Source organism: Sporisorium graminicola, chromosome SGRAM_4 (genome assembly GCF_005498985.1).
Source record: "Sporisorium graminicola strain CBS 10092 chromosome SGRAM_4, whole genome shotgun sequence".
NCBI lineage: Eukaryota > Fungi > Basidiomycota > Ustilaginomycetes > Ustilaginales > Ustilaginaceae > Sporisorium > Sporisorium graminicola.
Window position 1 is genome coordinate 185,543 of NC_043734.1, and position 27,200 is coordinate 212,742.

Consider the following 27,200-nt stretch of genomic DNA (forward strand, 5'->3'; position numbering starts at 1 on the left):
GATCCCAAAAAAAATCAAAGCGATCACGATTAAGCTCAGGTGGATGGTGCGCCGAGGAGAATCCACGCTTGGAACTGTATGTTACATCGACCTGTGTAAGGTGCATCTGGATCGAGTGGATCGAGGGCAGGAATCGGGGGGGGAACGTTTACTGCCGCGGCGTCGCTCGTGAGACATTGCACTGCTTCCGGCATCGAGCTAGGCTTGGCGTTCCCGAACGACAAGCCTCTGGGCTGGGCTGGACGAGTTCTAGAACGTGAGGTATGTCGACAACAGTACCCGAGACGGTGATACGCAGCGTGCCAATGGGAAAAGGGTATGCAGGATCTCGGAGCATGCTTTGGGACGAGCTCGTCCCTCACTGGTCTCTCGCAAGTATTACCGTGGACCTAAGTGACCTGTCTATCTTGTGGCAGTGCTCCGTGGCTCGATATGTGACCGCCGATTTTCGGCTCTCGCTTTTCTGCTTGCCTTTTCTCTTCTTCGGCGAGTCCTCCTCTGGAAAAGAGGGAAACTGGATTGCTGGCCTACTTCTATCGGATCAAAAATTACTCTGTTGTGCATCCGGTTGACCGGCGGTAAAATGAAGAAGTGATGTCAGTAATAAACCCAAACCGCAGGCATTCTTCTCGAAGACCCAACGACGGTACTGACTGCCAAGCACCGACGAAGCCGGCTTGGCACTGGATTTGGTCAGCTCCTCGGTTCATCTTTTCGAAGTGGGCGTGAGAGTGGGAATAGAGGGGCTGTTTGCCGTGGTGGGCCAGGCACCAACGTCGACGCCACCGAAAGCTCGCTACTGTGGTTGTTCCCTTCCGGCCAGCAGGAAGAGCAAGCTCGGGCTGTCGAGTCAGACTTGGGTGAAGGCAGCAGCAGGGGCCTGCCGTAATGGAACATTCTCCACGGCGAGAAGAGCTGTCCGGCTGAGCGCTGTTGATGTCGCTCTCTCGCAATCACACCCGAAATGAAGTCACACAATTCTGGAGCTGTCGTGAGATGCAGGCAATTTGGCAGGGGCAACTTTCAGACCCAAAATCGGAAAAATCGAGCTTGTGTGGAGCTCTGTTTCTCATGTTGGTTTCCATTTTGTAATTCTTGACTGCATCCACGCAGCAGAGCGACTCTTTGACCGCTGCCACCATCCATCTCCTCATCACCACCTTGATATCAGCTGCCGACCTCTGGATCCATCGTAGACAGTCTGCGAGGTCGTACTTCAAGCTTACCACTCTGAGGTTCCGATTCTGCGTCTGCTGTCCAGGCTGCACGAGCTCACGCTGCTGCATCACCGTCGATCCGAGCTGCCTCGCTTTCGATCCCAGCTGGGCCACATGGCCTGACACAGCCACATCCGTATCTTGACACCCGAGCAATCACCCGAATTTTTCTACGGCGAGCAAAGCATACCCATCTCCTCTCGATCTTATCCGTATCGCTCGCATTGTCGTCGATCCGGCATCGCCTCCGTCCGCTGTCCGTCCGCTGTCAACATACGCCATACAGTAGTAAGTGCTCACTTGTGCCCCGTGGCTCGTCTCCATGCAGCCGCCTGTCCCCTCGCCCCATCCGTGACGCCTTCCCTTCCCATCGCATTGTCACGTACATACGACATTCCTCGCCTATGCATCCCTTCACACCGACTTGCAGCATCGCCCCACTCCCACACTAGTAACTCCGTCTCTATCTCGGACAGTCGCAGCTCCGATTTCGATTCATTCCAGCACTCTCCACGTCGTTGCCATCTACGGGCCAGACTTTTGCTAGCCAACTTTTTGCATAGCCTCATCCACCATCACACCAGCCCCTCCTCCCATCGCGCGCAGTTTCCCGTTCTTGGTACACCAATCCTTGTACGCACCCTGCGGAGCCCGTTGCGGATTGGCCTTCATCACAGTGTCTATCCTTCCACCACCCTTCTATGCTCTTCACCATCATCTAGCAGTCGCTGTTCACATCCTTGCCAATCTCCTCGACTATACTTGCCACATCTCGGCGTCGGGTCCACGCGATCAGACAAAAGCCACACAGCGCTGACATCCATGCTTTCATCCCACCAGACTTCCTACTTTTTCATAGATCCCCTCGCCGAGCCTCGCAGTCCGCTCACGCCTGGCTCCGATACATCGACCCTCTTCGATTTCGTCGTCGACCCGTCTGCATCGCCGCCCGAATCCACCAAGGCTGCCGATCTCGTCTCCCCCACCGAGACTCTCGCCGATCGTTCCAACCCTCCTGAGCGCTTCGACGAATCGGGACTCTCCTCTCGTCGTCTCCATTATCTTCATCGCATCGAGAAGGTTCTGTCCGAGCTCAATCCTTTCGATCTTTTGGCTCACAGCGAATCTGACTCCGCTTCAGTAAGAACAGCACGCTGCCAGTCGTTCGTCGCAGGGACTCGGCTGGTCGACGCAGTCCCCGACTCTGGCGTCGACATGCAGACTCCCGCCTCTGGCGCTCTCACCAACGCCAATTCATTCTCCCATGCTGGCCTCCAACCTATCGACGAAAAGAATGGTGCCTTCTACGACCCATCATCTGCTGATGGCTACAGCGCGCCGTCCCAGAGCAGCTTGTTGAACGCTCCATCCCCGTTCGCCACGCCAAGCTCCTCTCACCTGTCTCCGTCTGCGTCTCCTGCACCGGGAGCACAACTAGGTGCACCAAATGCCTTCCGTGACTACACAGTCAATCCAAGCCCACAGTCGAGCCCGCATCTTGGTAATGTCTCGCCTGCCGCCTCTCATCACCGCATCGGTTCGCACAGCTCGGATGCACAAAGTCCGCCGCATTTCGGGCAGGGCTTTGCATCAGATTTCGCTCTTAATCAGACACTCGGTCAGATTGGCCAGATCAAGCTCGACGAAGACCAACGCTATCCACCTGTCTTTGATGACGTCTCGGACTTTGGCGGCTCGCCCGCATTCCCGCACTCGAATGCTGCTCAGTCCACAGGCGATTTCTCTCCCTCGCCGTACACATCAATAGCGGGCCCAACGACCGGCCAGCAAGCCACCGCAAGGGCCCCTCAACTCACATTAGGCATCCCTACCGTCTCGGTCTCCGACACCACAATGGAATTCACCCCCATCGCCGCTACCGTCGCCTCTCAGGGCGACACCCACATGCCCAGCATCAACGTCATGGCTCCTTCGCCCTCGACACCCAGGGCATCAGGGCCGCACGCACACGGCGGCGGATTCCAGGAAGTTCTTGCGCAGCTCCTCCAACGTGCTCAAAGCATGTCGAACGATCCTGACGGATCCGCAAATCAGCTCGGCAACGGCGGTAACTGGTTGCCTTCGACCGAGTCCAACACGCTGCACAATGAGCCTTTCAGCTACGCAGATACTTCTGCTCACAGCGTCGGGTCCCACTTGGGCTCCAATCTGTCGCAAACGTCCTCGGTCCAAGACTTGTTCCGCCCGCACTCTGCCAGCGGCCGTCTCGTACCAGAAGGCTATTCAAGCGAGACAAGTGAGATGATGTCGACGCTGGCGGGAGGCCCGCAACGCACTACGCCAGTTCACGCCCAGGGCCAATGGTCGAGCCAGGCTAAGCGTCAGGACTCGTATGATAAGATCCGCCAGTTCCTGCGTCTCGATGTGGACATGGGCTTTCAAAGCGCTGGCAGAACCGAGTCTCCTACCCTCGCCTCTTTCCGCAAGCGTGCTAACTCGGATATCGGGCCGCGCTCTCCCATCGTTGCTGGCAACGCAGAAAGCGCGGGCTCGGCATTCGATTGGTCCTTTGCTGCGACCAGTCAAGCTGCTGCCAAAACGCAGGCCAATGGACCGGAATTCGACTGGTCTGTGTTCAAGGCGGATCCGGCGCTCTTTTCCAGTATAACCTCGCAAATAGATCCGTCGCAGCTCGCCACCATGGACCCTTCGCTTCTCAACACCGTATCTCTCGACCTATTGCAAGGATTCGGGCAACATGACGCTCTCCTGGCGTTGCAGCAGCAGCAGCAGCAGCAGCAACAGCAGCAGCAAGCACATCAACAGCTTGAGGCACAACAGCAGCCGATGTGGCCACCCGTGTTCCAGCTCAATGACCAGAGCAACTCGATGGGAGGCGCCGATTTTTCCTCACAGATTGCGAATGCTGGGTCAAACGAATACAACCCGCAGTGGCGCTTCCCAGGCGACGCGACCCAAGCAGCTTCGGGTAGCGGCAGCGGCACGACAGGAGCAACGAGGATGCGACGTTCCAACAGCGCTCGCCAGAGTGCTTCTGGCGGTCACCGCAGGCTGGCGCATTCCGAAGACCTCTCACGCAGCCGAATGTTCCAGGGCGCCGACGAAGATTTCCTTGTGCAGATCACCGCTCCTAATGGGGGTCTGGCTCCTCCGCAGACTGGACGCTCGGTCTCTTCCAGCAACTCTGCCACCGGCAGCCACCATGCAATCTCAGGATCGGCAAGAGTGCATCCGTACCGCTCCGGTCATGATCGCCACTACTCGTTTGGCTCCAACACCACCAGCAGCAGCACCGGATCCGCGTCACCGCTGCCCCCGATGGCAGGCGGCTTCGTGTATGACGGTGCAGGCAATCTCGTTCAGTACCCGACTGACGCATTCGGACCTACTGATGCTACGGGCGGCCTGGACGGGAACGCGGCCAACTCGCCATCGGCATCGAGTGTCGCTTCAGGAGCGAGCTCGCAACTGGCGCCGCCGGTGCCGGTCGTAACGAGCCAGGCCACGCAAGCAGCCTCGGCCTCTCGCCGCAAATCAGAGGCGCTATTCGCGTGCCCCATCCCTGGCTGTGGATCCACTTTTACGCGGCAGTACAATCTGCGCGGCCACCTGCGCTCGCACGCCGACGAGCGACCGTACAAATGCGATTGGCCCGGATGCGACAAGAGCTTTGCACGCTCGCACGATTGCAAGCGCCACCAGAACCTGCATCTCAACATCAAGCCGCACACGTGCGAACAGTGTGGCAAGACATTTGCTCGTCTGGACGCGCTGAATCGCCATCACAAGAGCGACACGGGTGGTTGCAACAGCGAGAGCCAGTCCAACTCGACGGATGCCTCATCTGGCGGTGGCGGTGCTTCCGACTACGGCGACTCAAATCATGACTCGGTAAAAATGGAAGCACCTCCCGGCAGCCAGGGTGCGACACTATTTAACAAGGGCTTTGGAGGTCATGTCTTGTAACGACAACGTCGGCAGCCTCACCCAACCACTATTGTCCAACTTGGATATCTCGGGAGGACACACGAGGACGTTGCACGATACCTTTTCCCCGCTTTCCTCTTTGCACTGTGTCTCGCCTCCTCTCCTGCTTCATGTATTCAATACCCTTGTCCACCTCGCGATGAGCAAGTCTGTATATCCTAGTTCTTTGCCCTTCTCGCTAATACATCCTTGTTACGGGACAGCACGTTTCGCCAGGGACACCCGAACATGCGACACGAGAGTCGACAACGGACTGACAGGGACGGTCTCCCCGCAAAATAGATTTCTTTGAACAGGATATGATGTGGTAAAGTCAACAACTCACCATCTGCGGCCATAGAACCTTGAAAGCACCGCATCCCGTCCGATCTGCGAAGTTAAGCAAGGTATCGCCTAGTCAGTACTGCGGTGGGGGACCACGCGGGAATCCTAGGTGCTGCAGTTCTTTTCTTTTTGCTTATGGCAGCTCCCTCCATGGTGTTAGATTGGGTGGTGATGGCGACCGAAGAGGACGAAGGGTAGCGAGCTTGGGAGAGGAGAGATGGGTTGAAAGAAAGGCTGTTGAAAGAGGGCTGCGCTAGCTGCCCTTGAAAGCCGGCTAGACTCGACTAGACCGGTACCTCCGCTTGGGCTTGGTCCGGCCATCGCCTCACCTCTGCCGATACACTGTTGTCGGATCAACAGACACATGGACACTGACTCAGCAAGCAAACGGTCGACTCCCAGATAGAAAGGAAGGATGATGATTGCCAGACGGGCTCCAAGGAGGGACGACCCTGCCACTTTCTTTTGACGTTTCGGCTTTCTCTTGTGGGTCACAATGCTGTCAAGGGGAGGGCTTCTCATCGCTGCCCCGCCCGCTGCTTTGCTGGCCTCGCTTTTTCGCTTTTTGCTCCACAAACAAAGGGGTGCCATTTTCGTCTGGATTCGGCAATCACTGGACCGTGTTCGCTGCGGATCTGAATGTGAGTCGAAGTGGCTCGCTGCCGCATTTTTCATCAGCCAGGAGCACGCAACCTTTTCGAAGACAAGCCGACGCCGGATTGCAAGTCAACCCAAATGCCGAAAGGCAGAACTCAATCAATCAAGGGCCCAATTCTGGAAAATATTCAAAGACGAAAGAATAAAATACGCCGAGACTGGTCGTTGCTCCCGCGTTTGAAACAACAGCGGCAGCAGAGCGAAGGCTCTTTCAACTTGGCGCGTTGCAACCAGATAAGCGGCAGCGGAGGATTTCATGTTGATCTTACTTTGGACTCTCCTCCCCGCACATGCTGCACGCTAGAGCTGCTCATCACACTATCACTGTCTCCATAACTCATCCGCCACGACTCCTTCTACAGCATCACTCACCTCAGCCCGCCCAACCACTGATTTGCTGAAAGGAAGTTTCATCGATCGCCCGTTTGATTGGCAGCGCAGCCTGACACTGCTTGCCAGCCGTGACTCGATCGGACGACAACAGACTGCGCACAGAGAGACCAACGTGCCGACTGAGCATCGCTTTTAGCCTCCGTGCTCCCACGCCACGCCATTTGGGATACTCAGCCTCCTCTTTACAATCACGAGGCAACCACATTCACACGGCAACGCCAGCGGCTTTGATTGCATCTGCGACCCATTCCAACAAAGCTAATCGACTCTTTCAATCTCACATCTACCACCATGCTATTGTTGTCGTCATTGTGAGGACTTAACGCACAATCCACTTCGACCTTGAGCTCATCTTGACCACCTACGCGGTCTGTGTACCTCTTGCGAGAGCTTCAACTACTCTTCTGGTTACACTACCACACCGCCTGGACACCATCAACCTCTATCGCTCTCTCCAAACCACGGCTCCAACTATGTCGACGTTCCAAGAGCAAATGGCGGGTCCGTCCCGCCCTCGCTTCACAGGCTGGCTCACCATGGCGCCCGAAGTCGATCCGCCTCGAACTACCAACGCCAACTCCACCACAGTACCTAGCGACTCTCAAAGTCGAGCAGACGGTTCTGCAGACACACACGCTTCTGAACAGCCAGCCGCTTCCACACACGGTTTTGGCTATTTGGGTCAGAAAGTCCAGCTGCCGCAGCGCAAGAAGCGTCGCGCCACCTTCCAAGTAGGCTCGCCCGGTCTGTCTGAGGATGAGGCCCAGGGCTCCTCAAGCAGGCGCTCCTCGTGCGCCGGCTCGGATTCGCCAGACTTTGATGTTCGCGCCTCGTTTGCACCCATGCCAGTGTATGGCAAGAACAAGCCAACAATGCAGCAGTCTTCCACCTACCGAGGCGTCGGTGACCAGAACAACGCGGCCTTCGCATCACAATCCAACAACGCTAGCTTCAGAAATGCAGCCAACACCGCTATGGACAGCAGCAGCGACGAAGAGGCTGACGGTCTCTCGTTTGGCGGCCGACGCTGGAAGGGCAAGACGGTGCACGCCGTCGAGCAAGAGCTGGAAACTTTGCGCGACGAGAGGCTCATGAGCCACGCACCAGACGCTGCTTATCTTGCTTCGCGTCTCGAAGGCGTTCGACGCAATCTCGAAATCGAGGAGCGAAGGCCTACCTACGTGCCCTACGATGAGGACATCCTCACAGACGACGAAGTGGCGCCGACTTTGGCACCAGATGCTTCGAGCATTGTGCGACAACTATACCCTTTCCAGCATGTTACCGTCCCCATCGACGACTCAACCACATTGCCGCACCGTCCCGTCTCGAACGCTTCATCAATCAGCCTCGTCGAGGGCGAAACTCCACAAGACTTGGAGTTTGCTCTTCCCGAATCGTCCTCGACTGCTTTCGACCATGTCCGGGTACACGACCCCAACGTGGTATCGATGCCTCCGATTTCGAACCTGTTGGCCCCCTCAAGCGCCAAAGCGATCGATCCAGCCGCAAGAGCTGCGGCACTAGACGCACGCATCGAAGTGCGACCGCTTCGACGTGGCGACCTCGAACAGGTGCGCGACCTACATGCCTTTCACGGCGATTCCGACAGAGTAAGTAGACAATTGGCGACACTCGCGCTCTCGTCTTGCCCCTACGCTTCACCAGTTGAGACCAGCACGACACAGGGAAGTCCTGGCGCCATACCATTGCCACAGCCACACGGCGCGGATGCTGCTGAACCTTCAGTATCGGACTGCTGCGGTCAACGGGATTGGGTGTCGGCATGCCGATGCTCTCCTACCCAGCCAGCACCGCGACCGCTGTTTGGAGGCTTTGCCACGAGTATGACTTGATGCGGCGCTCGAAACTGCGAGCAAGAGTCAGCGTTTTTGCACGCTCCAGCATCATCCTCGTTCTTGCTACGCTGCGACTCTACTCTCTTCGCCGTCCTTGCACATTGCTTCCTTTCTCGGCACATTACTCCCCATGCAACCTCCTGCATACGCTTTCTTCCTGCATGAAAAGCAGATCTGAAAATTTTGTCAAAAGTGGTGAAAGACAGTGAAAAGGGGGACGAGGAGGAGGAGAATTATTGCTTATCGGACAAAGATCTACGGGTCATCATTGATCAAGGGGCTTTTGCCGCAACGCTCAGCGCGTGTGTCACTAAGAAAGCAAGGGGTGGAAGATCTCCGGGCTTACTGGTGTGCTGCACGGCTCAAGGCAACGAGTGGCGCGCGAAGTCACCGCGTCAATGTGTCAGTCGATGCTTTGTGCCGGCAAATTTTTTAGTATTCGCAACGGCGTTACGAAAAGCTTGTGGTTATGCAGGGTGCGGACAGCACAACGCCGGTGAATTCTGCAGATGCGTTCATCTTCTTGGTGAACGAGCAGAAGCACACAAGGTTGACGTGCTGGAAGGAGGGACGAGGCCAAGTCACTAAAAAGGCTCAGCCAGCCTTGCATGACATGGCTCGCTAAAGCCGAAGCCGAAAGTAAGCAGCTCTCGCCTTTCTCGGTTCTCTACTTCTTTATCACACATTCTCTTCGGCCCAATCTCCGTTGCCCAACTTCAAGCTTCGATTGACGTTGCGTACACTGTATGGGTCATAGTGGGACGTCACGATGTGATAGGGGACAAAGAGTGAGGAGCGAGCGAGGCTGAAGAAGCCACGGAGGAACCGGCCCACTGTTCTCGTTGGCAATTCTTTTTCCGCTCGGCACATGAAGTTGACCGGGCAGAGGACGATGGGGAATCGATGCTGTGGCTTTCATGGGAAGATTTCCTCGCAATTGCCGGCCTTCGCTACAACCTCGTCACAATCTCGGCGAGACTCAAAGCGCTGTTGTGGCTCCAACTTGGCGTCCATCTACCTCTTTTAGATGCCGAGTGGGTCGGACAAAAGAAGCCTTTTTCTCTTATCAGCTTCAGATCTTTTTCTGGCATGACACGCGCTTCTTTCGCCATTTTCGGTCTCGCGTAGAGAGATCAAGAAATGCGAGCAATCCGCGCAGTTCAGCAGGTCCACGTTCTGTTCTTCGCCGCGCCGGAAGGTCGAGCTCTGCTTGCTCGGCACGTTGTCACGCATCCGCCGGTCTGAGACTGCTCCGTCTTCGAGGTGTTTTGTGGCCATCGTAGAATCATTCACGCCCAAACGCTACTTCTATTGCCAACGCTGGCGCTCGGACTGCTTGTCATGTTTGCGGTGGTCCCAGGCCGGGGAGGTGATCAAGTGGGATGTGGTGTTGGAAAAGGGTTCGGTAATCTCGCTTGCTACTTGGAAGGGTCGCGCCGGTCGTCCATCGCGATGCATCTTCTGCGCTCTAGAAGACGTCAAGGAGATCTTCCCCGCATTTTAGCCCCGCACGCTCGGGAATCTTGACAGTTCCAACATCGTCTTTCTCGAGGCTGGCAAAGGTTGACATGGTTCCAATGTGGGGGGGAAGCCCGACTTTGGTTCTTCGGCTTTCTCACACCCCTCGCAAGGCCAAAGACTGACCATCCGATCCTCCTTTCTGCAACAGTCCCCCGACCACGGAGAGACTTACGCCTCTACGGCGTCCTTCCTCCTTCGCCTGCTCGTCGACGACCGACACGTCTGCCTCGTCGCAGTCGCCAAGCCGATCCCGGAACCAGCCGCGCCTCTACCGGCAGCTGCTGACCTGATCCACTCTCGTTCGAGCGCTGACGTCCCTGTCTCGCCTGGCGATGTTTCGTCCGGTATCCTGTCCCCCGCAGCCAGCGGGTTGCAGTCACTGCATCTCGCCCCCGCCGCCGAGGGAGAAGCTCACGCACAAGACGGCGATTCCTCCGAGGGCGAAGCCTCGAGCAGCTTCTCGTCCTCGCCTCGGGCTACGTCTTCAGTCTTCTCCTCCACAACAGTAGGAGGGAAGATCGCGCCCACCGCGCCGCACACGCGCATGATCAGCCCGCGCGGCACAGATGGGCGCATCAACAACACTCCCGCCACCTCGGTGTTCAGCGACATCTTCGCCGAGCGCGGCGCCCCCGTTCGCAAGTTTACCCTTGATGACCTGCCGGGCCCCACGGAGACGAGCGCTGCACCCGTGAAGAAAGTGCTCTCTGTCCCGCCACCTCGGCCTCGCGGTGCGGAGGCGCAGCCCCCCGTGGAGAGCGAGACGATCCTGGGCGTAGTTTCGGCGCACTTGAGCGTAGTTGCGGCTCCAAGCGAGGATTCGCTCTTCGATACCACCAGTGAGAAGGGCAGGGGGGACGAGGCGAGCAGCATGATCGATGTGCATCTGTTGACGCTTGCGACGGCACCCGAAGAGAGGGGGCAGGGGCTGGGGGCCAAGTTGCTGTCGGCACTGCATGGCGAGTGTATGGCCAAGGCGAGGTTTATGGCGATGAAAGTGAGGTCGAAACGAGCGGCGACGGTAGGGAGGAAGGCGCTGCCGGTCGTGGAGGCGCTGAGTCCGAAGTTTATCGAGGAGGACAGTGCGACGGCGACGGAGGGGGGCTCTGCGACGTATGCAGGGGAGTCTACGTCGGCGGTGCTGCAGTCGCTGGGGGCTGGTCTGACGCTCGTCAGCCTCCGCGATTCGCCGTCTTCTGCCCCGGTGGGGAAGTATCTCGCACGGACGTTCCTCGAGGTGCACCCGTCCAACGCGACCGCGCTCTCGCTCTACCGCGCACACGGCTTCTCGGCGCCGCTCGACGATTCGAAAGCCATCAAGAGAGGGTTCTACAGGGGAGATGTGCGGATTGCTACCAGCGAACGCACCAAGCGGGGCGGCACGGACGCGTGGGTGCTGCAGCGCTTCGATGGTCTGCTTGCAGAGTAGATCGTTGTGCTTTTGGTCTTTCGGTCGTCTTTACAGTTGTGTGCGTGCTTGCGTCTAATTGTATCATGTTGATTCTCGATCAGCAGCGCATTTGAACAGCTTGGTGGTGCTTGAGTTCGTGTGTGCGTGTGTCTGCGTCGCCGTGGCGCTTCTACCGCTTGTCCCGTAGCGCAGGTGGGACCGAGGGTCGTACACACGATCAGCTCAGCTGGCTCGTTGGGCCACCGCCCGATCATGTCCCGCCCCAACTGCACCACCTCGAAACAACGATGCACCAAAAACAATCCGAAGACTCATGCATTTGGCTCACAAACGAAACCCACCTTGTCTCGCGCTCCCCTCGGAGTGCCTTTCTCAGATCGCACCGCACACACCATCCGTCCATATCCACGTCGCAACGCAGCACAGCCGCCACTAGGCGCAGAGAGAGAAGAAAGGAGAGCAGCGCTCGTATGGGGGGATCTGATTCCTTCGTATGCGAGGAGAAAAAGAGAGAGCGACCCTGAGCCCAGGCGCAGGCGCCACATTTTGTTGGTTTTGTGAGTGTGTGTATTGTGTTTGCTATACAATAAGGCGCTCCGCCCACACCTTCGCACCCCGCGCCTCTGTCGTCGGACCTCTCGCTCTCAAAAGGTCAGACAAAGCAAAGGGTGCCAGTGTGGGAACAGGCGTGAAATGGGTGATGGGAAGCGAAGCGTAGAACCGTGCTGAGTGAATAGTGGAAAGGAGGCGGACAACATCTTGGAGGAAATTAGATGTTGAGCTTGGTTCGGCGCCAGTGACGACGCTTGGCGTTGTACTGGATCTTGTTGTCGGCCTTCATGCGGAACCAGTTAGGGATGGGTCTGCGGATGAGAAGAAAACAACGAAAGTGAGGGTCAGTATAGCTGCGCGTAGGGGTGGTCAAAGCGGGTTGTCGACAGCGGTTTGGAAGCAGTGGAGAAAAAGCTGTTGCAGAAGCAGAGTCACAAGGTGGGGGCAGACGAAGGCCGGATGCAAGGAGCGGCAAAATGGCAGATGGAAAAGCAAGCTGAACGGTGCGTGCAGCAGTGGCAAAGACGGCGGTCGAGTGGTTTCAAGCGCTGTTGCAAGAGGCGGCTTGCGGTGGCGGTTTAGGATGCAACAGCGGCGGCGGGCTTCGATCGGAGACGATGCACCTGGTTTGCGAGTCGCATGGCATGCAAAAACAATCTAGCCACATCGCTAACCCAGGCTCCTGGCGTGGAAATACGAGTGAGGAGTGTCGACAGCGCGTGCAAGCATCGAGCGGTCGAATCAGATGCTATGCTAATGGTGCACGACCGCAGATGCCTGTGTTGGCAGCGACGGACAGAGATCGAGGGCAGCTCGTCATCGCAGCTACCTAACAGCGCAAGTCCATTGAGACTGTATCGCAACGGCAGCGTTGCTACACCATCGTATGAAAGAGCGGTTGCATGTGTCGGCATTAACGCTCAGCTTGCACTCGATGTCTCTGCCGGCCGTCCTCTGCTGATGTGCTGCCTGGTACGGCACTCGACGCCTATGCTGCGACATTCGAGAAACAGAGCTGTCGGCGAGCTGTCCCACGCCTTCCGGTCTCTGTCGCTGCAAGACGCAAATCCGAGTTCAACCTGCAAGATGATGTTCGTGCCGAATGCGCTGGGTGGCCAAGACTGCGAGCAGACTACTTCGAAGGAGCGTAGTGACTCGAGGCCATACTGTGCCCGAGGATCGGAGTGCGCTTGTTGTGTTATGTTCTCTTTGTTTCGTCGTGTGCAGGTATCACGTCGAATGGACGAAGTTGCTGCCGTTGTCGGTGGATGGACGATGCTGCTGCAATAATGCTGGATCGAGGGGCGGTGACTGCGATGCTGTGTTGCACGGTGCTGCTTCGGCTATGCTTCTGCCGTTGGATGCTCTGCGTTCGGTGTCGGTTGAACGGTACTTGTCCATGGTCTGTAGTTGACGATACTCCCGACGTCATTCCACCATCGTCCATCATCAAACCCATCCAAGTACGATACCGATCGGCACTTCAAGTCCTTGTCCACGGTCCTCCTGGTATCGTTCGTCCCACTTTGTCCTTCGACTGCCTCTACTGCTATTTATTGCCATAATCGCTGTCGACAAAACCCCTTCTGCGGGTCATACATACCGGTTCTGCTTCTGCGCCTTGGCGAGCTTGACCTTGGTGCGGAAAGTCTTTTGGGACGGCATCTTGACGAGGATATAGTTGATCTTGTGGTGAAGAATCAGGGGTAAGATGGTAGTTTCCGAAGAGTTTGCTGGTGTCGACGACGAGCTTTGCCCCCTCGCTGGCTGCAGGCTCTCTGTCTCTGTCTCTCTCTCTCCTGCTGGTGCTGAGAGGCAGCTTGCCGATTCACTATCTTGTGCTGCGATCTGGCGACGAAAATGGGACGGCGCCTCGACACTGTGCTGCGCCGAGTTGCAGCCCGAGTTTCTCACACACACTGGCGGACAGGCGAGTGCTTCTGGGCTGGGCACGAATTTTGGGTTCACAGAGACCTTGGTCGAATTCAGAATTTTGCAACCAAGAGGGAGCCCGGCCGAGCTTCATTGCTTGATCACGTGTCAGAGAAAGACAGAGTTTTCCCTTAATCGAATGTGAGATCAACTGAAAGTCGTCGCTTCAAAAAATAATTGCTCTGTTCTGTGAGATACATCGAACCTCACATATCTGTCAGTTCGGCAGATCCGCTTGCCGGTATAGCCGACCCTTGCCGTTACATCCAGTCACACCACATTTCGCCTCACAATCCACGTACAGCAGCAGCTTCAGCCAATCCAATGCATCACAGCCAAAAAGCTGTCTACATACACTACTGCATTACCGGCAACAAGCCGTACAACATGCCTTGCCGAGCCCGGAAAAACACGTTTCAGAGACGAGACCCAGCAACAATCGAACTCAAGCTCTTCGGATCCAGGCTCGTGGTCGGGTACGGCAGCATAGGCCCTTGCACATGCCACGTTCCGCCGTCGACGACCATCTGCGTACCGGTGACATAGGTTGCAGCGTCGCTGAAGAGGAACACGGCAGCGGCGGCGATGTCGCTCTTCTTGCCCATCCTCTGCATGGGTATGCCCTCGGCGACGGCGTCGCCCGCGCCCTTGGGTGCGAGTCTGTCCATACCCTCCGTATCGCCGATGGGTCCGGGGGCGATGACGTTGCTCCTGACGCCCACGGGGCCCATCTCGACGGCGAGAACTCTGCTGAGCGCGTCGACACCCGCCTTGGCTGCACTCGAATGCGACTGCCACGGCAGGCCGAAGTAGTGCAGCGTTGCCGAAATAAAGATGTAACTGCCCTTGTTCTTCGTCACTTCCTCGAGCGTCGCTTTGACCGTGTTGTACGACCCGATCAGGTCAATGTCGATAACCGTCTTGAAGCCCTTTTCGTTGTTCTGCTCGATGCCCGCCAGCCAGTTGGCCGCGCTTCCGGCGATGACAAAGTCGATGCGCCCAAACGTCTCGATCGTCTTGCGCGCCGCCGCTTTGAGTTGCTCGGGGTCGCGCACGTCGGCGGGGCAGTCGAGGCAGCGCGAGCCCGTGGCGGCAGAGAGTTCCTTGGAGGCGCGCGCGAGTCGGTCGGCTTTTCGCCCGAGGATGGCAGCATCGGCGCCGAGCGCCATGATGCTCTTGGTGATCTCGTAGCAGATCCCGGATCCGCCGCCGGTGCAGAAGAGCACTTTGCCTTTGAAAAGGTCCGGGCGGAAGATCTTGGCCGGATCAGCGGGGGCTAGAACCACTGCCGGGCGCGAGGTGTCTTGATCGTCGGCCATCGTCGAAGCAGGTAACCAGATAGTAGAGATTTAAAAGCTGAGCTTGTGTGATGGTGGTGGTGAGGGGAGGAGAAGAAGGACGAGGTTCAATCCAGGTAATTGACTTGCTTGATTGGCCCAGTGTGGAGACCCCAAGATATGAAAAAACAACCTCGACTCCGGAATCGGCAAGCCGTTTCCGCTCCGATAGCTAGCCGGTGCACCACCAACCTCAGCCGCCCCACAAAGCCAAACGCTCAACCCCGCGTCCCGTGCACGCATCTCTCCAAATACTGTAAAATTATGCATTCCGCTGACGCTGACCCTTTCACAGACACACTTCGCTTAGGCTGCGCGAGCTGTCACACACGCTGAAGCGAGTTTGACACTCCCGCCCGCTCCTCGGTTTGCGTAGTCGCACTCTTTTTGCTCTGGTCGGCTGCTCTTGAGCGTGTGCTGAACATCCCTTGTCACGGCTCCTGACATGCTTTGCACTCTGGTCTAATTGACCATTCCACACGCGTAACAACGTGCACTTTTTTGTTGCTCGACCACCCAGCTACCCCTTCTTCTGCTTCCGAATGTGCGCATCGATCCTCACCAGCAGATCCGCCTTCTTGCCTTTCTTGTCCAGCCTGTAAAACTCACAAACCGATCGCAACTCGTCGACGGTATACGCGCTCAGCTTGCCCTGTCCCCACAGCTCCAGGATCTCGGTATCATCTTCAAAGCTGGTTTTGCGCACACTGGTGCTGGTGCGCGCCTGCTTGCTGCTCGAAGTGGAGACCATGCTGAGGCGCGGATCGTCGTTGATGGCGTCGTGCCATTCCTGAATGAGGTGTGCGGTGCGTTTTTTGATGGTCGCATACTGTGGCACCGTCAAGTCGTTGGGCTGGCTGGGGAGCGGTTCTTGGAACGCGGTGGCCATGAGAACCGAGTAGTGGTGATTGAGGGCAGGGTTCGGGTAGTGGTCTGGATTGAACGGCTGCTTCTTCTGGTAGCGCTCAATGAAGGCGATCGCTTTGTCGACCTGCGTGTCGTTGGCGTCCTCGGTGTGCAACAGGTTGGTGGGAATGTCGCGCACGTCATCGGCATACGGCAGCGTGATGATGTGCATCCCCGGCGCCGTAATCTGCTGGCCATCCGCACTCACCTCTTCCTCCTGCGGAACAATAGCTACAAACACGGGAACCACATTCTGCCTTGGCATAAACAGTCCCAACCCCACCTTACCCTTCTTGACCATCGACTGGAGCAGCGCAGCAAACGTCTTCCTGCTTCCCTTCCACTCGGCATCTGACGGATAGATGAAATAGGCGTGTTTGACGTTCCACTCGAACCGGAGCAGCTCGTCTCGGTCCCTGAACCCAATCAGCTTGAGACACGGTAGCATGCCAAACGTCTTGATGCTCCGCAGCTCCTGCGAGGTGAAAGTAACCTGCCCGCGCAGACTGGAAGAGGGGCCAAACTGGAAAGCGGGGATCACCTCTTCCTTGGACAGCGGCTTGCCTGTGTTGGCGTCAATGTAGTGCTGGTGCGTCACCACCTCCTTGAGCTCGCCACAATCGTCGTCTACGATAACCTTGACTGGATTGCCCTTGGTGGTGCGAGAGACGAGGCTGTAGCCTTTGACGCCGATCTGCCACTTGCGTCCGCGCGTGCGTGCCTGCGGAAGCCTCTCTTCTGCACCGGTCTCTGTAGAAGCCGACTCGGACGCTGACGGTGGTGGGTCAAGAGCGGCAAGCTCGAATCGGATGTTGAAGACGACGCGTTTTGGTGTTTCGCGTGTGGCAATGTCGTCCTCCAGCTCCTGAAAGCGAACGCTCGAGTCCCATAGACTGCGCTTGACCTCTTGGCCCCGCAGCTGATCGGCAGCTGTCCTGCCAAACCCTTTCGGCAGACGGCGAGGATACACGCTATCCTCGTCATCTTGGTCTTCGCGGTCGTCGTCGTAGTGTGCAAACACGTCGGCGTAGAACTTGTTGATCTCGAAGCTACGCGTGAGATCGCTCGACGAGGCCTGCGAGGCTGTCTGCGCGGTCGTATTGCTGGGATTGATGAAAAAGGGTTCGATGCGCACGCCGATCTTGCGAAACTCGTTCATCTTGTCGAGGCACGCTCGTCTCGCCTTGGTCGCCTTGGGATCGATGCTCATCGGATGTGGATCATCGTTGTCGGTAATCCAGAACACGCGCTTGCTTCCTGCATTGGGCGCTGTGACCATGGCTACACCGGCATTGGCAAGCGCCCAGTCGATGCGCATCTGTTTTTCTGCTGGGGGCAGCACGGTCTGTAGATGCTTGGGGTCGTTCTCTGCCTCATGCAGCAGCGCCTTGAGGTTGTACGTGTCCGGTACGTTGACCTGACGCACCGACTGGAGCTCATAGCTGCCCTTGTAGTACTCGCCTGGCTTTGCGGAGCGAAAGAGCGTCTCTGCGCAGTTGAAGATGAGCACGCCAACGTGGTCGTGAGGCGACGAGATGAGCTTCTTCTGCATGAGCGAGGCGGCTGCTTTGAGAGCCGAGTAGAGCGGCGAAGTGTTGGTGATGGGATCGATGCGGTGCATGGATGGACCGGCGTCGATGCAGAAGAGCACCATGTCCTTCTGAAACGTGGCGTCGAGATCGAGCTGTTCGAGCTCGTCATCGTCGTCGTCGTCATTGTCCGAGTGAAATGCGCGCGCTGCCTCGCGCTTGTTGACAAAGTAGGCCTTGGGCATGGCTGGTCGATGGTGATAGCCCGGGGCCGTGTGAGTGAGTGGGTGAATGAGAAGAACACAGCTGATCTGAGCCGTTGCTTTCATTCCAGTTCAGGGTTCAAAGGCGGCTTTCGCGTTGAGTGGAGGGCCCGACTGAGGCCAAACACAGGCGCGTCGTTGCAGCTGAAAGTGTTGGTCTGTGAGCGCAACGCGGAGTTGTTTGGTTCACGGTGTAAGATCGTCAGTCCCTCCCCCCCCCCACGCTGAAGCGCAGATGGAAAACGCGGGAAATCCAGACGGTCCGGAGTCTCATGCGTTTGCTGCTTGCTCGGTCAACATTGACCCGTCCGTACCTCGTTGTTCCTGACTGTTCACGGACTGACAGCTGCTGCCACCTCCGGTATTGGTAGTGCATAGGGAAGCGGAGTCGATCTCATACCCCGGAACTCTGCGACCGGTCATTCCCACGGCGCGACCGTAGCTCGGTACACGTTATAAAGGCCAAACCACTTGCGATCCGGTTGCGTGTCCCCCAATCTCCTTCCCGTCCGACCTCAAACCAAACCCATCGCATCCTCGTTTCGCAATGTCGGTCGCATCTAAAGCCGCCAACGCCACGACAGGGTTCCAGCTGCTTCCGAACCCGGTCGACCCTTCCCCCGCCGAGGTCGCTGCTGCGCTCGCCATTGTCCGTTCCGGTGGGATCACGCATCCTCAGACTGCCAAGCCGGATCGCAGCCTTACCATCCCGTCGATCACCACCTCGACGCAGCGCCAAGTCAAGCTCGACATCTACGATCCGGCTTCGCTCTCGGCCTCGACGCGCAGACCCGTGGTGCTCAATTGGCACGGCAGCGGGTTTGTCGTCGACCGCTTCGGTGCGGATGCGGACGTCAACCGGTGGATGGTCGACGAGCTCCAGAATGTCACTGTGGTCGATGGCGACTATGTCAAGGCGCCGGAGAACCGGTTCCCGGAGGGGCTGTATGATGCCGTGTCTGCGGTCAAGTGGGTGGTGGCTCAGCCGTGGTTCGACGGCAATCTCGTCATCAAGGGACACTCGGCGGGGGGCAACTTTGCGCTTTGTCTTGCCTCGCGCAGCATCGCGCTGTCACTCGGGCTGACACCGGAGGAGTACAGCCACATCAAGGCGTGCGTTGCGCTGTACCCGAGCACAGACTCGTCGATCCCGCTCGACCAAAAGGCCACCAACGAGCAGGGCGTCCTTCCCGGTATCCCCATGTCTCCCCTCTCTGCTCAAGTGATGCACTTCTTCTTTGGCGCCTACCTCGGCTGGGACCCGCAAACCCAGCTGACCATGGGCAAAGACCCGCGCGTCAGCCCCTCCAAAGCTCCCCTCGACTCCTTTGCGCCCAGCTACATCATCGCCTGCGAACACGACCCGCTCGGCAAAGAGGCCCAAGACTTTGCCCAGCGCTTGATCCAGCACGATGCGAAACACGACTTCTACCTTGCTCAGGGTGTTGGACACAACTACGAGACGCGCATCCCGGACGTCAGGGATGCAAAGGTCTTGGACGTGCCTGGCGGGAAGGCCAAGGTGGAGAGCTTTGCAAAGATGCTCGCTTTCATTAGGAGACACGTGCCTTCGGTCCAGCAGTGAAAAGACGTGCGCACGATGTCGGATAGCATAGAACGGGAATGAAGCAGATAATGTTCTTGATTCAAGTCTGACCGTGTCTAGGTGTCGTAGCTGTGCGGTCAAGAGGAAGCCCTATACAGTTGCGCTGACTAGACAAGGAAGGAGGGCTCAGGGCGGTGGCGGTTGAGCGACAGGCGGCCAGTCAGGACCACCGCTCAGCCGCCACACGCCGTACTCGATATCGCCCTTCGCCCCGACTTTGGCCAGATCCTTCCCCTTACCACCGCCCGGTGCGACTCCACCACCGGGCCCATCGTGCGGCAAAATGCCGACGCCACCCTGATCCCACGCCGCGGCATTCGCCTCTCTGGGCCACGTGTCCTTCCTCAGCACTCCCGCGTACGCCTTGATCGCCGCTCGCAGATAACACATGGTCGCAGCGGGCGTGAGATATCTGTGGCGCAACGACTCGACGGCATTGTCAGCGATCCTCTGCGGAGGGTTCAACCGCAGTGTTCCTTCTACGCTGGCGTTCGCGGCCAGGTCTTGCGTCGCAGGGATATGCGCTGTGCTCTGAAGCTGCAACGTCGTCTGTTCGAGTCCGGCGAACAGCGGACCGGGCAGTTCGACCATATTTTGCTCCCGACTGTTTGGGTCCGCGTTGAGCGCAGGATGGAAGTGCTGCGTCCACTCCATGGGATGCGCCACAGTGACGCTGCGACACGACCAAAGGAACTTTCCGCGACCCGAGTAGCTGTTGCCCTCGGTCTGGATGAGGAACTTGTGTCGACAGTGCTCGTGCATAGGGATGATAGGGTGGAAGTCTGCCCCCACGTCGTGGAAACTGGTCTGCTTGACATCGGCCCATTTGTCGGCGCCGGCGACTTTGAGCGGGTCCGTCCGGCTGAGAAGATCCATGCGAGGTGCATACCCATTGGCGAGACCACGCCAGAGCACGCGGTCTGCCTTGTGGGCCCAGGGAGCAATGTGATCCTGCAGCTGGGCGAGATGGAGAAACTCGTCAAACGAGGCAATGCCCGCCTCGGGCCAGCCGGCGAATCCAAAGTCCGGCAGCAGCCAGGTCCCTTTGGACTTGTCTTCCGAGACGCGCTTGCTGAGCACCCACACGGCATCGCTGGTGGGCGAGGCGTCCTTGTCCGCTTCGGACAGCACCAGCTCCACGCCCGTGATGCTCGTGTCGTTGACAGCAAACGAAGAGGGATCCGTGACGACGGCGGTGTGGAGCAAGTGTAAGAGGGCAGAGATGCGCGATTCCCCACCTTCCCTCACTTGCCGGAGAAAGAGCTGGCCGTCTCGGATGACGACGCGCGCCATCCCCCAGTTGCCAACGCACGTACGCGCCGCCTCGTCGAGATCGCCGTACTTGATGCCGCCCTTGGCTTGCCATGCAGCTACGTTTTCCTGGATCTGCGGATAGAGGAGCGGGAACTCGGCTTTGCACGTGGCGGCATTCATGGTACGGTCCCGCCTGCTTTCCGGCGTCAAGCCTTTCGCTGGCGATACTCCTGGCGGCGTTTGGTGCGGAAAGAGGAAGGATAAGAGCAGACAGCCGACCACAAAGGCTGTGGATCCGACGACGCCTGCGCGCGCAAAGTAGTGCACTAAGCCTGTGTTTCGCTGGGCAGATGACGGCGAGGACGAGGAGGAGGGCGAGGAGGATATGGTCGGCTTTGCACCCTCCGCCTCGTCGGGGAGTGCAGTGTAGTGTGATGTTGACGCCATGGTGTTTCTAGGGTTGGGATGGGTGCTGCTACAGCCTCGTAGTATTGAATGGAAGTGTAGCAGGGCTCCAATGCGAAACGAATGTATCGTATATGAATCGTCTGCTGTAGTGATTGCAAACTTGACTTTGTATGATGGTGTATGCGGCCAAGAGAGACCTTCGATGTCGAGGAAGGGATAAACGTCGCGATTGTCTCACACACGATGATGCCCACGACCCGCAGCGCTGGTTCCCCACACCGGCAGCAAAAGGATCAGCAGCAGCACGCTGCGACAGGCGCTGTGCGGCACTGGAGCCTCATTTGAATTCTTGGTTTTTTCCAAGTCCTCCTCGACAGGCCGTGTCGTTCTCTCCTCGCCTCCGTCGCTGTTCCGGAGCCCAAATAGAAGCGCCAAGACCTTTTGGAAGGAGCTACAAATTCCAAAAAAGAAATCTCCTAAAATGGCACTCGGACTTGAAAGTCTTCCACTTGACCGACCCATGTGCCAGCTCAGACTGCAGACAAACTCGATTGTGAAACAGCGCTCGGGACGCCTTGATAAGGAAATCTAATTCATTATATATTACTTGACTTTCGCGCTCGCCTGTGTTAGTTGCTCTTTCGCGGTGTGCGCAACCCTTTCACCGTGTTTTACTCTTCCGCTGTGGAAGAACTGCCTCACCATCCAAATAGCGTTGGCGGTCTCGAAGCTCATTCTCGCCTCGCCCTCTACGGAGCAGTTGCTACACCAGCTCTCATTTGAATTGACAGACGCACATCACACTGAGTCGAGTGAAAAGCGATGAGAGAGAATCAAATGACATTCGCTCGAAATCTGGAGCACAGGCTAAGCAGCATCGCCTGTCGCCGACTTGCCGCTCATCTCCTAGCTGGAGCACTCGTGCTGCGCGTTGGCCTAGCGGTTCTCCTGCTCGACGCTCTTCCCCTCGCATCCGCCGGCTGGTTCAAAAAGTTCTTCTCACGCACCAGCTTGCTCGCCGTCCTGCTGAGCTTGCGCATCTCGCCGTCCTTGAGCTTGACCGAAAAGGCGCAGTTCAGCACGTTGTCCACCGTGAGGTTGTGCGGAGGCGGATGCAGCAGCAGCTGGAGCATCTCGCCCGCCGTCGGACACGTCTGACGGTTCATCAGCTGCTCGCGAAGGATGCGCACGATCGCCAGCGCCACGCGAAGCATCCACGTCGGACCTTCGTAGAAGAACACGTCCCAGACACGCAGCAGCGTCGTCCACGGCAAGACGCGCGTGAACAGCGGCAGGAACCAGTTGGGCGTAAACATGATCGACTGCAATCCTGCGTCCTCGAACCGTGCGTGCAGCTCCGGGTCCATCGTCTTGAGCAGATTATCAAACACGACACTGTCGACGTGCAGCTGCTTCATTCCCGTAGAGTAGTACTCTTCCATCTGCGGGTTTCGGAGCACCGCGCAGAGCAGCCAGAACGCATCTTCGGCCGGCATCTGGATAAGCGCAAATCCAGCCAACAGTCCCATCCCCTGCGTGTATCCCAGCATGGGGTTGAAGTGGACGTACGATTTTAGGATCCCTTCCAGATCTGCGCGGCCCGTCGCCGTCTCGCCCATAAACAGCCGGTGGTCCGGCAGGGTGCGGTGCAGATCCTTTTCGATCGTCTCGTACGCCTCCTCCTTTCCGCGCTTGCCCCGGTTGCCTTGCGACGTCTTGCACAGTTGCTCAAACAGGCCAGGTCGGCGACGAACCGATGCGTTGGCCAGGAATAGCCACACCTCGCGTCGCAACGAAGCGGGCACGCCAGTTCGCACCAGCTTCTTGACCTTTCGGCTCTTCTTTGCAGCCATCACGTCGTTTTCAGAGAGCACTGCCGCCCACTTTTCGCGCAGCTCGGGATCGTCCGACGGCGGCAGCGACGGTGCAACGCCAGGCTCAATGATAAAGCCCATCGCGTCAAACCCTTGGTGGCCTGCACCGCCAGGGCTGTTGATCGAACCGGGCGAGGGAGGAAAGTGGTAGAGACCGTTCGAGGGCGGGAGTCGACGGGCGCTGCCGGGAGTCGCTGGAGCCGACGCTGGCGCCGGTGGCATCGTCAACCCGAGTGGGCTGCGGATCGGCGGGCTTCGAGGGCCCGTAGAGTATGCATTGGTGCTAGCGCCACTCGCGCCACTTCCACGTCGATCCGAGTCGATAATGGGCGAAGGCGCGCTAAGCTGGCTCATCGGACTCGTGCTCCTCGCCATGGGTGCAAACCCGTGCAGACCGCCGCCGCCGTGCAGACCAGGCGTAGGGTTGGATGGGTTCTTGCGCAGCAGGCCAGACCCCTGGCCAGAGTGCACCCTCTCGCGCTCCGACAGTCGATCCGACGAGGCTCGCACGGGTCCAAGTCCAGGCGACGTCGCTTGACCGTTGCGCGAGCGTGCAGAGCCGGCCGAGGTGCGGAAGCTGGGCCGCGCGGCGCTTGCAGAGTCGGGTTCGTAGATCTGAGGCGGCGGGGGCACGGCAGTGGATGTGGTCGCGGCCGCATTCTTGGCGCGATCGTCGAGCTTGTCCTGCGTGCCCACCGACATGGAGCGGTGTCGATGACGTGCCTCTGCAAAACCTGGTCGATGCATGAAGCCAGTATCTTGGCTGCCGGGCGTGCTGGCAGATCCGGGAGGCGACGATCCAGAGCCGGAGCCAGATGCTACCGACGGTGTCGATGCGCCTGAGCTTCCCGTATAGATGGGAGGTAGAGTGCCGGGCTTCATCCGAGCGGCTTGTCCAGCGCTGGCCTGCGAGGGACGTCGGCGCGGATCAAATGCACCTGGTCCGCGCAGGGTCTGCATCGATCCTGCAGCTGGGTGGGCGACTAGCGCAGCCCCTGCAGCGTCAAGGGGAGATACAGACGCGGAGGTCGCACTAGCGACAGGCGGCGTCGGCACTTCGACTTGACGACGCAAGCTCGACGCCATGTTGGGCGGACCTCGCGCACCACCGCTGGCTGCCGATCTCGGATCTGGTGCGGCGCTCGGACGTCGACCTGAGGGCGATCGCAGAGCGAGCGGGATGGAAGCATCGCCGGCAGCAGGTACGTTGAGCTGACCAGGTCGGCGCGGGAAGTCACCGGAGGTCATATGCGCGGTCGTCTGCTGTGTATGCTGCTGCTGCGATGCTGCCGATGAAGGCTGCTGAGGGGTTGGCGTCAGCTGAAGCCTGTCGTCAGTAGCACCCGACGAGCCTTGGCTAGGAACGTTGAGCGATTCGGACGACTTGGACGCAGCCAGCTTGGCGAGCGAAGACTTGCTGCCGTATTGACGAAAGTCAAAGTTGGGGAAGGCCACCGAGTCGCGACCATAGACGTCGTAGATGGAGAAAGTGTAGTCCCTGCGGCGATTCTCGGCGCCCTGCTCGTCGTCCGAGTCGTCGTTGGTCGAGGTGGTGCTGTTGGACGAGGTGCACGATGTGCGCGAAGTGAGATCGGCAGCGGTGCTGGTGCCTGCGACGGTGGTCGTGACCGAGGTGTCGGCGGAACGCGAATTGGATCGAGAGCTGGCCGTGGTTGTTATGGAAGGAAGCGCGCTTCTGGCCTCGGCATGTACTGGTGATTCGCTCGATGAGATGGGCGACGGTGGCAGATGGTGGATGGTAGGCAGCGTATGGGCTTGCGATGCTTGCGCCTCGGCAGCGTAGTCGTGCGTGAAAGCAGATGAAGTGCGTGTGGGCGGGGCGGGGCGCATGAGTGAACCGTTGCGAGTGGGAAGCGATGTGGGTTTGGGAGCGGGACTGGAATTGGAGGCGACGCTGCTTTGCCGGCTGTGTCTGGCCCAGGGAAGAAGGGAGGTCGAGTCGTCTGAATCTTCATCGTTGTCCTCGACGGGTCTGCGCGGGATGGACTGCTTGCGGAGATGGCCTTCATCGGAGAGGGGCGGTGTGGTGAGACCGAACCTACCCGTTTTGAAAGCCGGTGCTGCTGCTGCTGCCGATGACGACGAGGGCGGTTGGCGGGCGGAAGCAGATGAAGTCGAGGGACCGGCTGAGGGGTTAGTGGGCAGAGGAAGCGCGTGCGTGCGTCGATCCAAGGGCGAGGTGATGGAGGGGTCCTCCTCGCCATCCGAGTTGACGGCTGTGAATGGGATGCCAGCGGGCACCTGGGAGAGATGCATCTTGGCTGCCTCGCTCTTGGACATGGGCCGCATGCTCGAGTCGCGGATGCCGCCTGCGCCGCTGCGTCGCATCAGGACTGGCTTCTTGAGGCGGGCGTGGAACTGAACGTGTGCTCCTTTGAAACGACCGACGACGCCTTCGCAGTAACCGAGGAACCAGGCTTCCGAGTCTGGGAGTGTCTCGCTTTTGCGCTTGTTGAGGGCTGCGCTGGTGCTGCTTGTGGGACGGCGATCGGCATCGAGCGAGTCGTCGTCGAGCCGGCGGAGGACAATGATCTTTTCGCCAGCCATGAACATGAGGTCCTCTGGCTCGGTTGCAGGGTTGTCGATGAGAGCTGTGCACGAGCCGATGCCACCCTTCTGAAGGGCGAAACGAGTCCATGCGTTGAGGGTGTGAGCGTCCATTTTGAAGCAGGGTGTGGGTCAAAGAGGTGGTGGTAGGGCGAGACGCGGGACAGGCGCGTGCTGAGATTGTTCGGCGATCGGCAGACGAGGCAGAACACAGCGCGTCGAGAAGAGTCGGGTTGGGAGAAATAGACAAAGGTCACGACTTGATCATGCGAGACTGTTTAATAGCGCGCCGTGATGGTGGTGGTGGCGGTGTTTGTCGAACCGTGAAGCCTGACAAGTGTTGATGAGCTCAATAAAGTTGGACAGTCGGAAGCGTGATAGCGATTGAAAAAAGAAGGTATGACGTGGTTCAGGTTCTTTGATGGCAGGTGTTGTGATGGTACGGTTCCAGCCCGTCACGCAACAAAGGGTGTGCACACAGAGAGAGACGACACGCGGTGTCGTGCTGGAGAAGATGAGGCCGAGTCGCTGGATAAAGACGAGAAGCTTTCCCAGGAAGGATAGAGAAGGCTGTGGACCGAGCCTGACGAGCAAAAGACGAAGACGATTGTGTTGATGATGATGGCAAGAACAGGATCCAAGGAGGTAGCTGCTATGCGTGGCTTGACAAAGACCGAATGTGGTACAGCGAACAGAAGTTGAGACTGCAGCGAGATGCAATGCAAAGCAAAGCGGGAAGTGGAAGGATAACGTGGTAGATGAAGGATATGCAAAGCTCTGCAAAGCGGAAGAGAGAGAGAGAGAGAAAAGAGCGTGTTGTAGTCGAGAGACGCAGAGCCAGAACAGAAGATGGAGAGGTGGTGCGTCACGAGGTTCCTGGTGCAAAAGAGAGAGAGAGGAAGTGATGAGACTTCGAACGATGATGATGATGATCAATGATGGAGCGACGCACTTGGAACCGCCTCTGCTACGCTCAACCAGCTGTACGTCCGAGTACGGCAAAAGCAGTGCAGCAGCAGCAGCAGCAACAACAGCATCAACCGCAACCGTGGCGGCACACAAGCGGCGGGCAGCAACACATCCAGCCGTCGTCCACTCCAAGTTTCTCATTTCTCGATTTTCTTTTACTTTTCCATTGGAAACAGCGACGCGGGTGTTTGCACAAAAACACCAGACCAAACAGCCAAAACTGAGTCGACGTTCTCCTTGTGTGTGTCACACTCACTCCCTCTCTTCTTTCAGCGCACACAAATCGGCATAGCATCCGACACAAGAGCTCAACGAGCGTTCGCGTCGGATCTACTGTTTGCAGCCGGTGAGAGGGGTTGGGGTGGGGAGCGAAGCAAATGTACCGGCACCGACAGCAGCAGCAGCAGCAGTCGGCAGTCGGCAGTCGGCGAGGACGGCACTCGCATGCGCTCTGCAGATGCAACCGCGAACCGCAACCGCATGGCCATGCTCCCATAAGCCACATGATACAATAGAGCAACGCAATCGCATACGCACCGCTGTTGTCAACCTCGGCAAATTTGGTGACCAGCGCGCAGCTGGAATTTTGCATTCGCCCCTGAGTGCTGTATTCTCTGGCACCTTTACAACACTGTCTGTATGCTGCATGCA

At 58.1% G+C, this 27,200-nt stretch overlaps 7 protein-coding genes across 7 annotated transcripts; 3 read left to right on the forward strand and 4 right to left on the reverse strand.

Moving 5' to 3' along the window:
* Positions 1 to 2,039: 2,039 nt before the first annotated feature.
* EX895_004540 (uncharacterized protein) lies at positions 2,040 to 5,165 on the forward strand (the record flags this gene model as incomplete). Its single annotated transcript, XM_029885134.1, has 1 exon — positions 2,040 to 5,165. The coding sequence occupies one exon, from the start codon at positions 2,040 to 2,042 to the stop codon at positions 5,163 to 5,165; it is 3,126 nt and encodes a 1,041-aa protein (XP_029738376.1).
* A 1,868-nt stretch (positions 5,166 to 7,033) lies between these two features.
* Positions 7,034 to 11,369, forward strand: EX895_004541 (uncharacterized protein; the record flags this gene model as incomplete). Its single annotated transcript, XM_029885135.1, has 2 exons — positions 7,034 to 8,173; positions 10,089 to 11,369. The coding sequence occupies 2 exons, from the start codon at positions 7,034 to 7,036 to the stop codon at positions 11,367 to 11,369; spliced, it is 2,421 nt and encodes an 806-aa protein (XP_029738377.1).
* A 2,882-nt stretch (positions 11,370 to 14,251) lies between these two features.
* Positions 14,252 to 15,154, reverse strand: EX895_004542 (uncharacterized protein; the record flags this gene model as incomplete). Its single annotated transcript, XM_029885136.1, has 1 exon — positions 14,252 to 15,154. The coding sequence occupies one exon, from the start codon at positions 15,152 to 15,154 to the stop codon at positions 14,252 to 14,254; it is 903 nt and encodes a 300-aa protein (XP_029738378.1).
* A 538-nt stretch (positions 15,155 to 15,692) lies between these two features.
* On the reverse strand, positions 15,693 to 17,852 carry EX895_004543 (uncharacterized protein; the record flags this gene model as incomplete). The annotated part of the gene is made up of 1 exon (XM_029885137.1): positions 15,693 to 17,852. The coding sequence occupies one exon, from the start codon at positions 17,850 to 17,852 to the stop codon at positions 15,693 to 15,695; it is 2,160 nt and encodes a 719-aa protein (XP_029738379.1).
* A 565-nt stretch (positions 17,853 to 18,417) lies between these two features.
* EX895_004544 (uncharacterized protein) lies at positions 18,418 to 19,455 on the forward strand (the record flags this gene model as incomplete). Its single annotated transcript, XM_029885138.1, has 1 exon — positions 18,418 to 19,455. One exon carries the CDS (start codon positions 18,418 to 18,420, stop codon positions 19,453 to 19,455), a length of 1,038 nt encoding a protein of 345 aa, XP_029738380.1.
* A 147-nt stretch (positions 19,456 to 19,602) lies between these two features.
* On the reverse strand, positions 19,603 to 21,177 carry EX895_004545 (uncharacterized protein; the record flags this gene model as incomplete). The annotated part of the gene is made up of 1 exon (XM_029885139.1): positions 19,603 to 21,177. One exon carries the CDS (start codon positions 21,175 to 21,177, stop codon positions 19,603 to 19,605), a length of 1,575 nt encoding a protein of 524 aa, XP_029738381.1.
* Positions 21,178 to 22,037: 860 nt separating this feature from the next.
* On the reverse strand, positions 22,038 to 25,694 carry EX895_004546 (uncharacterized protein; the record flags this gene model as incomplete). The annotated part of the gene is made up of 1 exon (XM_029885140.1): positions 22,038 to 25,694. One exon carries the CDS (start codon positions 25,692 to 25,694, stop codon positions 22,038 to 22,040), a length of 3,657 nt encoding a protein of 1,218 aa, XP_029738382.1.
* Between the last annotated feature and the right edge of the window lie 1,506 nt (positions 25,695 to 27,200).